This window comes from Cervus canadensis, chromosome 25, assembly GCF_019320065.1.
Source record: "Cervus canadensis isolate Bull #8, Minnesota chromosome 25, ASM1932006v1, whole genome shotgun sequence".
In the NCBI taxonomy this organism is placed as follows: Eukaryota; Metazoa; Chordata; class Mammalia; order Artiodactyla; family Cervidae; genus Cervus; species Cervus canadensis.
In genome coordinates, this window is record NC_057410.1 from 24605044 (window position 1) to 24617076 (window position 12033).

Genomic DNA, 12033 nt, shown 5'->3' on the forward strand with positions numbered 1-12033 from the left:
GACCCAAAACCATAAAACTCCTAGAAAAAGATATAGGCAGTTAGGCAGTAGATACTTTGATATCAGTCTGAGCAATACTTTTTTTTGATCCATATCCTCAGGCAAGGTTTAAAAGCAAAAATAAACAAATGAGACTATATCAAACTAAAAAAAGCTTTTAAACAGCAAACGATATCATCAACAAATTGAAAAAATCAGCCTACTGAGTGAGAGAAAAGTGAAAGTAAAAGTCACTCAGTCGTGTCTGATTCTGCGACTCCATGGATTGTATAGTCCATGGAATTCTCCAGGCCAGAATACTGGAGTGGGTAGCCTTTCCCTTCTCCAGAGGATCTTCCCAACCCAGGGATCGAACCCAGGTCTCCCACACTGCAGGCAGATTCTTTACCAGCTGAGTCACAAGGGAAGCCCTGAGTGAGAGAAGATATTTGCAAATGATAGCTCTGATAAGGAGCTGATATCTAAAATATACAAAGGACTTATACAAGTCAACTTCAAAAAATAAAACACTCTTATTATAAAATGGGCTAAGGACCTGAATGGAAATTTTTCCAAAGAAGATATACAGGGGGCCAACAGATAAATGAGAAGATGTTCAACATCACTAATCACCAGGGAAATGCAAACCGAAACCACAATGAGATATCACTTCACACCTGTCAAAACAGCTATTATCAAAAAGCAACAAATACTAAGTACTAGAAATAACATGGAGATAAAGGGAACACTCATGCACTGTTAGTGGGAATATGAATTGGTACAGCCACTGTGGAAAACAGTATAAAGATTCCTCCAAAGTTAAAAATAAGAATACCATATAATTCAGCAATTCTACTTCTGGGTATTTTTCTGAAGAAATCAAAAACACCAATTCAAAAAGATATATGCACCCTTATGTTCATCACAGCACTATTTATAATAGCCAAGATATGTAAGCAAGCTAAGTGTCTATGTATATATAAATGGATAAATAAGATAAATAGATTCCACTTAAACTGGAATATTGTGTGTGTGTGTGTAACTAAAGGTACTCATGAAAGAATTTGAGGAAGATGCAAATAAATGATCAGACATCCCATGTTCATGGATTAGAAAAAACTAATATTGTTAAACGTCCATACTACCCAAATACATCTACACTTTTGATCTCTATCAAAATTCCAAAGGCATCTTTCAAAAGAATAGACTTCTTATGATAAAATTCATATAGAACTATAAAAGATCCTAAGTAGTCAAAGCAATCTTGAGAAAGAAAAATAGTTGAAAGCATCACATTTCCTGATTTCAAGCTATAGTACATAGTTATAGTAATCAAAAGAGTAGCATATTGGCATAAACATAGACACATAGACCAATGGAACAGAATGAAGAGTCAAGAAATAAATTCACACATACAGAGCCAGTTAATCTTTTACAAGGGCCCCAAGAAAACACAATAGGGAAAGGACAGTCTCTTCAATAAATGGTGCTGGGAAAACTAGATATCAACATGCAAAAGAATACACTGGACCCCTATCTTACACCACTCACAAAAACTAACTCAAAAGTGCATTATGGACTTCAGTTCTTTCACTTGGTCTTGCCAATGATTTTTGAGTATGACACCAAAAACACAAACAATATAAACAAAAATAAACAAATGTGACTGCATCAAACTTCAAAGCTTCTGCATGTCAAAGGAAACAATCAACAAAAAAAGAAAAGGAAACCTTTAGAATTGAAGAGTACATCTGAAAAACATATATCTGATATACGGCTGATATTCAAAATACATGTCACTTATCCAGCTCAATAACAAAATATATAATAATAATAACCCAATTCTTAAAATGGGCAAAGCACCTGAGCAGACATCTTTCCAAAGACATCCAAATAGCCAACCAGGACATGAAAAGATATTCAACATCACTAATCATCAGGAAAATGCAAATCAAAATCATGAGAGATACAAGCCTTCACTTATATGATTAATAAGCTCTGGGGATCTAATGTACAGCATGGTAACTATAGTTAGTTGCAGGCTCCAGCCCCAGCAGGATCCAGGGGTACCTTCAGGATGAACGGTGTCGGTGAGTGAAAGAGAGACAGAAAGAAAGAGACCAGACTGGAGTGTGCAGCAGGGTCTGGCATTGCTTTATTTTTTACTGTAGCTTTTATACCCTAAGTAGTACATTTCTAAGGGGAGGTGAAAGATAAGCATACAAAGTTTAGTTTAACATTACGTCAGTTTTGTCCTCCATGAAACCAGGGTGTTTTCTGCATACTTCTTTGTTCATGAGAGTCTTCTTTCATAGTGGATCTTTGTACATTATCTTCTGGCCTTGGGGCCTATTAACATTTTATGACCTAGGTGAAGGCAAAACTGTTTTCCGTAGTCTATTCTTTATTGTTCTATTTTGCCTTGAGTTTAGCAGAAAACAGAAAAGTTGCAGTCTCATGGTACAGCAGGTTGCAACATAGTAGAAATACAATCCTGTTAAGGCAAATGTCAGCCTTTTTGCAAAAGTTCTCAGCTAAATTTATCTAAAAAGTTTACCACACAAAGACTCTGTGGCTCTGGTAAGGCAGCCTCTGTTTTAGCACTCTTGGTTAAAATTAACAATTATCTTATTGTTTCCACACTAGGGCTAAATTCTTATTTTTATAAATCCTTAACTATATTAACAATAGTTTTTACTGCACAACCTCAGCACAATAACAGCAATCAAACATTGATCCAATAACCACTTTTAGAATAATATTTTTTGTGTTCTCTAATAGGGCTTTCTCACCCCCCAAAAGGCTCTGTGCCTATCAGGGCCTTTTGTGATCAGGTTCTTTATGCTGTTTATGATTAAGGTGTTGTGAGCAGTCATGTGCATTAGTATGCATTTGCCAAACAAGCCAGAGTGCCAGCAAAAGGGTTTTTACTTGAAACATTTCCTTCATCCCTGGCCCCTTTATAGGGAACCAGCGTCCAGGAGATTTATTAATTAGGGTTCTATGTTGGTCTTTATTTAGTGAAAGAGGAGCAGGAGAGCTCTCGGCAGGCAATGCAAAGATCCACAACAGGACGAACAAGGACAACAGCAAGAGGGGGAGGCTAAAGGGTGGGGTAGAGGCCGGGGTCAACCTGGAGGGTCCCTTGTAGCCTGAACAGCCTTGCATTTCAGGTCTTCTCCTCATGACCTTGTCATGGGTGGGATCTCCCATAATGGCTCCCTGCAGTCAGTACTTGAAAAATGCTGAGTAGACCTTAAGCATTTTCACCACACATATACACACATGCAAGTAAAGGATAACTATGTGAAATAATTGGAGAAGGCAATGGCAACCCACTCTAGTATTTTTGCCTGGAGAATCCCAGGGACAGAGGAGCCTGGTGGGCTGCTGTCTATGGGGTCACACAGAGTCGGACACAACTGAAGTGACTTAGCAGCAGCAGCATGTGAAGTAATGGATGAGCAATTAACCTGATTGTGGTAACCATTTCACAAAGCATTCATATGTCAAATCACATTGTACATTTTAAATATATAAAACTTTTAAAATTATCATTCAATAAAGCTGAAAAGGAAGGGGAGGGGAATGGATGGAGAAGGGAGGAAAAGAAAAACCACCAGACACACAGGAGTTCTCACCCAAGGATTTCCAAAAAGATTTCAAAGTTAAGACAAAAGGCCAATATCTGAGGGAATCTCTTGTGGTTCTTACAAAGTGTAACTTCCCTAATTAGTTCACATAATTTGGGCTTTAGGCTCTAACTCTAGGGAATAAAGGGCATTGGTCCACCTTTCTTTTAGTTCTCCAACTCAGTCCACCAATAAACTAACTGCTTGAGCTGTACCTGCTTTTCTGAGAGGTTAAAGCTGAGATTCACTCTCTTGCTTCTTAGGTAGTCAACAATATTTATAATCACAGAGGAAACTAAATGAGACACCCTGTAGCTGGGCTTGAGACCATCTGAGAGTGATCTCTCACCAAATTCTACTTACTGAGGACTTGGGAATCTTTTCACTGTGGCCAATGGAGAAATTGATGACAAAGACTTCAGGACTGTCCAGATTTAGGATATTCTGTCTTCCTGTCCTCACTGTGACTCTCAACTGGAAAAATAAGAGTTGTTTTCCTAGAGTTATTTTTATGAAAGTATTGGTTCTTACAACCCCAGTTAAGTTCTGCTACCAGAAAATGGCAATGTTACAAACATCTTGTGTGTCAGGACAATACAGGAGTGTGGTAATATTTTCTATGAGTTTTCTGAAAGTGTTCTCCAAATGTGTTCCAGGCGCTTTACAGTTTTATTAACATCTCTCTCTGACAGACCTTCTCTGTCTGAATCTCTAAGACATTCCTTTACACTTTCTCACTTTACTTTCCACATGATAGAGAGTAAACCTTTGCATTTCAAAACTCCCTAAACTGTATATTTCTTCTTATGTTCTAGTGGGCTTTTGTCCTCAAGTTCTCTAACTAGATAATGAGGAGGTCCTTATTTACTCAGTGAATAATGTTAATCATTGGGAAAGAGGACTCCTTGAATTTTGACAGAAAATACTTGTACCCTAAATTATACCTCCTTTTCCCATGTCCTTAATTCTATAATGTGCACAGAATTCATTTTTCTGTTGTTATTACCGATTCCCAATCTAATCTCTCATCCCTGCTAAAATAATTGAAGAACAGCAGGAGACCTATTTATAAGAATTCTTTCTGGTCACCAGGTCCCTCCTATAAGAACTAAACCATTTCAGCTTCCTCTCCTCACTTAACTGTTCATTAATTCATTTAGTATCTCAACATTTTCTGAATAAGTATACCAAGACAACTATCAGACATCTATTGACCTCATATTCTGATTATTGAGCCTTAACAACTCGTCACATTGGAAAGCATTGATAGTCTCATTAGACCCAAAGTTTTGATACTGGATAACTGTCTCAATGTGCTAGCCTTTCCAAAATTGCTTGATTTTACTTTAGACACATATGTACTTTATTAAAAGCAATCTCTGATGTTGAAACCTCATAGAAAGGAAGATGGTGATTTTTTTATAATGATACTTGAATTCAGGTCTATTATTTTACTTTATACAGGCTTGTAGCTCATTTGGTAAAGATTCAGCCTGCAATACAGGAGACCCTGGTTCCACTCCTGGGTTGGGAAGATCCCCTGGAGAAGAGATAGGCTACCCACTCCAGTATTCTTGGGCTTCCCTGGTGGCTCAACTGGTAGGGAATCTGCCCACAATGCTGGAGACCTTGGTTTGATCCCTGAGTTGGGAAGATCCCCTGGAGAAGGGAACAGCTACCCACTCCAGTATCCATGGGGTTGCAAAGAGTTGGACACAACTAAGAGACTTTCACTTTCATTTTACTTTCCTTAATAGGATCATATATATTGGTTTCTGGGGGGGAGAAAAGTATGGGATGATGAATTTCTGTTTTCTTTTGAGTGTTCAAGGAAAATTGGTATGGTAAACAGTTTGGGGGGGATCCCTTGGTCTTCTCTTCTCTAGCTCTGCCTTCTCAGGAATTATCTCATGACCTCCCTACACTCACATCCATTTTTAGATCTGGAACTACTCACTCAAACTTTGGGCTGAATTGAATTCACTGTGTTTCTTTTTGGAGGTAAGTGAGAAGATCTTGATATTAATAATTTGCCATTTCTTTAAAAATTAACATGTAGATATTGTCCTTCCTTAAAAGAAGGTTAGTAAAGAGTTTTGTGCTTGGGGCCTGGAGTGAAATGGGTCATGAATTTACATAATGTAGCTGTCTCACTGATAAACTGTGGTACTTCCATTTTAGGATAGAAGTTCTCAGGTTTTGGATCCATAATCAAAACTTCTCTAAAATTCTCTGAAGATTCTAGAGTGTTCTCAAGCTAGGACTTGGTCCTTATGGTCAGGTCTATTACAGAGTAAAGAGGGAAGAATTGGACCAGCTTCTATGATGAATTTTTCTATTTAATCCCAAATTCTTAAATTTTCACATTCTTGAAAAGGATGACTTTTGTTCACTGTATTATTTTGTTAGTACAAAATCCAGAGAAGTTCTTTACTTTCAAAAGTATTTTACAGACTCAGATAAAACTGACTTTTACAGGTTCTTCATTGATAAATCTTTATTATTTTGGGTCAGCTCCTTGGACAACAGATCACACACTGGACAAAACTCATAGGTGATTCAGATATACATATTCTAAATAAGGGCCCAGAGTTTGGGAGTTATATGAGTCCTTGATAGGCACAGTAACAGGGGTAGGATAGTATGCAATAGCAAGTTCAAGGACTGGGAAATTCACCTTTTGAGCAGGATCATACCTTTTATTGCAAGTCACAAAAGATACCAAGATTAGATTTGTCTGGTAGCCACCAATGCTAGAGATCCCAGGAATGATTCAGAGTTCAAGAGGTAGATTAGAGTTACTCTAGTAGACAGCAAAGCAGACATAAGAGCCCCAGGAAAGAATGAATCTGAACGTACAACTACATATCAGGGTTCTAGCTGACAATGAGAAAAAAGGCTAGAAGGATTGATCATCTTGAATAATGGAGAATAGTCTCTCAGGTAGGTGCATTCATACAGCAATTTAACAAGATTTACAAAAAAAGAAAATGGTAATAGGATCGTATATATTGGTTATTACCTTAAATGTAAATAGATTAAATGCACCAAGCAAAAGACACAGACTAACTGGGTGAATACAAAAACAATCATACATGCAGACTTGTCTTCGACTGCATGTATAACATAGTACCTTAGAGTGAACAGACTCAAAACTACTTATTAAATAACTGATGAATGGAGGGCTTCCCTGATAGCTCAGTTGGTAAAGAATCCACCTTCAATGCAGGAGACCCTGATTCAATTCCTGGGTTGGGAAGATCCACTGGAGAAGGGAACGGCTACCCATTTCAGTTCTGGCCTGGAGAATTCCATGGACTGTCTAGTCCATGGGGTTGCAAAGAGTCGGACACGACTGAGCGACTTTCACTTTTGATGGGTGGATGGATAGATGAATGGATGTTGCATGTTAGGCAAAGTGTAATGTGATCCCTCTGAAGCAGGAATCTGTAGGTGTTGATGATTTCAGAAAGAGCTAAGCTCTCTGTCAGTCTATTATAGCAAAAGGAGATAAGCAATCTACCTCCTCCCTTTCTCTCCTAATTTCAGGCTTCCTTAACTCCCTTAACTCATTTCACAGGTGAGAAATTTAAGCCCCAGTATTATCTAACTTGTCTAGATCCCCACATTGATTCGTTCTTTGAACTACAACTTGAACATCTGGGCTTGGAAATAATTACCAAGAGTTTTTGCTACATAATCTGTCCAGTTTTCTTAATTTTTTGTCCTTATTTAACAATAATTGATTGCAGGTTCATTATATTTTGATCTGTGTGTGTGTGACTATAGGCATAGAAACTAACAGCCCAATTCCTGCCCTGTTATTGTAGAAACTGCACTCTCATTGTAGAGACAAAAATGACACACATATCACTAAGTGATGAAGATTTTAACACAGATGATGGAAAAACTTACAGTGTGTTGATGAACTGTTATACATCAAAGGGAAGCAGACAAGGTTTTAAGTTCCTGGACTAGAAAGAGGTAAATTAGAATCTTGAATTTGCTTATTTATCTTTACTTTCCTCATTTGAAAAACAGGGGTTAATAATTATTTCCACAAAGATTTATGTGAGAAATGAGCAGGAACTGATCAAAGAAGAACTCATGGAACAAGTGCACCACAAAATATATCAGCTTGAACCAAGTCAGAGAAAAAAAGGAAGGTTCACAGGATGATCAGAAACAAGCAAAGCTATCTGACCTCAACAGTGGGGCATCAAGAGAATCCATAGGTCATTAATGCTTTGAAATGCAACTAAGGGGTTTGGCCTGTTCTCTAAGTAAGTGGTATAGAAGAAAAGCCTTTGTTTAATAACCAAATGAAGCAGACTTAAATCCTTGCTGTTGAAAGAACTAATCAGTGTGGGGATCTAGACAAGTTAGAAATACTGGGGCTTAAATTTTCTCACCTGTGAAATGAGTTCAATCTCTTCTCTCATCATCAATCATATACACACAAACATAATACATACACACAAACACACACCCCACAGTAGAAAACATGTGAAAGTCACTTGCATAAGATAAACTGCTACCCAAACACAACATGCTATTAATACCATTAATGAGTTAATGAATCAGTTTTAAATAGGGCAGTAAAGACCAGGTAATAAAGGTAATTGGAGATCTGCACCTCTCCTGGATGTTTGTTGGAATCCCTAAAAGATGATGAGGAAAGCTGTGGAAAACAGGGGCTCAGACAAAGGAGATGGTATAATATAGTCATAAGGCAGTTCCCCAGTAGGCCTGTGGAGTGGATGATATCCTTACATTTCATCCTATTGGGAAAAATCTTGTGGGGCAGGTTCAGAGCTCACAGATGGCCCAGCAGAAAGCCAGGGAAAACAACTCCATGGAACCACTGAAGGCAGATATGAGGGCTATGAAAATGAAAATCAGACTAGGCAGGAAGGAACATACAATTGCTTCTTGAACATCACAAGAGTTAGGGGCATCAACCACCCTCACACCTTCCCACAAGTTGAAAATCTGAGTACTGCAATCTCTGCCTCAAAATCAATGACATTGAGCTATGTCAAAGATATCTCTTGGAAATGTCACATTGCACTTGAAAATAAATAAATTATTTTCAAGTATCTTTTAATATTGGTCTCTAACCTAATTCCACCTTGATAAGAGAATAGACTCTGTATGATTTCAATACCTTTAGATCACCAAATTTTTGCACCTAATATTTTGTCCCTGGATATGTTTCAGTGTCTCCTAGTTTGTAGTCTAGGAGAACTTGAATAGAATTTGTATCCTACTGTTGTGTGAAAATTATGGACTTCCCTGATGGCGCAGACAGTAATATTTACTGTCTAATCTGCTTGCAATTCAGGAGTTCTGGGTTTGATCCCCTGGTTGGGGAAAATTGTATAAATCTTAATTATGTTGAATTGGTTCACAGTGCTTTTCAGGTCCACTATATCCTTCTACTTCTCTGTATATTCATTCTATTAGATTTTGAGAGTTTGATATTGAAACTCCAACTAAAAATCTTATCTATTTTAAAAAAATTGTAATATATAGTGAAACTATATGTAACCTTGTTCAGTATTTTCCAGTTCAGTTCAGTTCAGTTGCTCAGTCGTGTCTGACTCTTTGCGACCCCATGAATCGCAGCATGCCAGGCCTCCCTGTCCATCACCAACTCCTGGAGTTTACTCAAACTCATGTCCATCAAGTTGGTGACGTCATCCAGCCATTTCATCCTCTGTCGTCCCCTTCTCCTCCTGCCCCCAATCCCTCCCAGCATCAGGGTCTTTTCCAATGAGTCAATTCTTCGCATGAGGTGGCCAAAGTATTGGAGTTTCAGCTTCAGCCTCAGTCCTTCCAATGAACACCCAGGACTGATCTCCTTTAGGATAGACTGGTTAGATCTCCTTGCAGTCCAAGGGACTCTCAAGCGTCTTCCAAGTCTCCTGTAAATGTGTTATCATATTTTCATAATCTAAAAAAATGACATTGATAAAGGGCATACAATGGCAGGAAGCTAAAAGAGTTAAATTAGAACTCAAGACTAGCTCTTTTGATGCCACATGTTGTGATCTCTAATCTAACATAAATCTTTTCCTCACACTTAGTTAATTTAAAGATCTGTAAAATGAAAACACAAGTACTATATTTATTTAAAAATATAAGTGGACTGCCATGATTCATACCCATATTGTTCAAGGATCGACTCTGTAACGAAAGAGAAGAGAACACTGCCTTCCAGAAACTGCTGTGGAAAGAAGAAATTTCAGTCCTCTTCCTAATTTTTCTCTAAAGAAGAGTGACCATAAATGACCACAGGGAATCACAGCAGCATTACGGAGTTCATCCTCCTTGGGCTGTCTGCTGACCCCCACATCCAGGCTCTGCTCTTTGTCCTGTTCCTGATGATTTACCTTCTGACTCTTCTGGGAAACCTGCTGATAATACTTGTAATCCATACAGATTCTAACCTTCATACACCCATGTACTTCTTCTTGAGCCATCTCTCCTTCCAAGACCTCTTCTATTCTTCAGTCACTGTACCCAAGATGCTTGAGAACCTCCTGTCTCAGAGGAAAGTCATCTCAGTAGAGGGGTGCATGGTTCAGGTCTTCTTTGTGTTTGCCACTACTGGGATTGAGGCTTGCCTGCTCTCAGTGATGGCCTATGACCGCTATGCTGCCATCTGCCACCCTCTGCTCTACAGACAGGTGATGAGGAAACAGCTCTGTGTGAGGTTGGTGTGGGGCTCCTGGGTCGTGGCCTTTCTGGATGCGCTCATCAACATTCTCCTGGCTTTGGATTTGGACTTCTGTGAGGTTCAAACCATCCACCACTACTCCTGTGAGTTGCCTTCCCTCTTTCCCCTCTCCTGCTCTGATGTCTCCGCCAATGCTGCAGTGCTGCTGTCCTCTGCCCTCCTGCATGCCATTGGGACCTGCCTCCTGATCTTCTTCTCTTACACCCGCATTGTCTCCACCATCCTGAGCATCAGCTCCACCACAGGCAGAAGCAAGGCCTTCTCCACCTGCTCCTCCCACCTCACTGCAGTGATCCTGTTCTATGGCTCAGCTATTCTTCGTTATCTCATGCCAACCTCAGGTTCACCTCTGGAGTTGATCCTCTCCATACAGTACAGTGTAATCACCCCCCTGGTGAATCCTCTCATCTACAGCTTGAAGAACAAAGAGGTGAAAGCAGCTCTGAGAAGAACGATTCTAAAATACTTACAATGTCTCAGATAGCACGGAAGAGATAGACCATGAAGAAAATGCAGAAGAGAACTGCAGCAAGAAATCTAAAGATTGACATTAAGAAGTTCCTGATTTCCTATTGTCACATGTAGCACTGTGCATTGCTGATTCTCCCTTCTTAAAATTATCAAGGTAAAGTGTAGGAGCTATTTTCCTTGCCATGGCTCAGAATCAATCCTACTCAAAGACAGAACATATGTCTGAGAAAAACTTCGGTTTCCTAGATTTAATGATGAGTCTCTTTATGAGTCACATTTTTGAAAATCATTCAAATTAGGATAAACCCTGAAATATTTTTTGTTCTCAATTTTGTGTTTGAATTGATGTGTCTGGGGGGAAGTTTTTTTCTAGGAATAAAAAATCCTGAACCTCTGAAAAAGGAAAAACAAAGACTTGGGCTTTATGGGGTGAAGCACAAGCCCATTGTGGGGTAGTGCCTCCAGAGACAGGCATAAGTAGATAAATATGATCAACAGATGGGAGTTGCAATTCACAAGGTATATGATCAGTGCATGCCCATTCAGTCATGTCCCATTCTCTGCAACCCTATGGACTGTAGCCTGCCAGGTTCCTCTGTCCATGGGATTTTCCAGGCAAGAATGCTGGTGTGGGTTGCCATTTCCTCCTCCAAAGCATCTTCCAGACCCAAGGATCAAACCCCAGTCTCCTGTGTCACCTGAATTGCAGACAGATTCTTTACCGCTGAGCCACCAGGGAAAGTATACTTGTTCTCTATTGCAGCCATAATAAATTATCACAAATTTATCAAATTAAAATAACACCCATTAATACCGTACAGTTCTCTAGGTAAAAAATGTCAGTGGATTCCACTGGGTTCTCTATTTAGCATCTTACAAGGCTGAAATCAAGGTGTTGGCTGGGCTGGGTTCTTGCCTAGAAGCTCCAGGGAAGAATCTGCTTCCAAGTTCATTCAGGTACTTGGAAGAATTCAGTTCCTTGAAACTGTAGGTTTGAGGTCGCCAAATCCTCGCTGCCTGTGGGATAAGGATTGCTTTCAATTTCAGAAGTCTCTTCACTTCTTGCGTGGCAATCTCCATTTTCAAAACAGCCAGCATATATGGAGTAATTCTCATGTGATGAACTGGTCTCCTTTCCTCTCTTCTACACCTGGAGATAACTCTCTGCTTCAAAGAGGCTCCTGGGATGAGATTAGAACCACCTGTATA

At 39.2% G+C, this 12033-nt stretch overlaps 1 protein-coding gene across 1 annotated transcript; it reads left to right on the forward strand.

Moving 5' to 3' along the window:
• The first annotated feature begins 9901 nt into the window (after positions 1-9901).
• Positions 9902-10837, forward strand: LOC122427469 (olfactory receptor 8S1-like). The gene has a single exon (XM_043446984.1). The coding sequence runs from the start codon at positions 9902-9904 to the stop codon at positions 10835-10837; it is 936 nt and encodes a 311-aa protein (XP_043302919.1).
• Positions 10838-12033: the final 1196 nt, after the last annotated feature.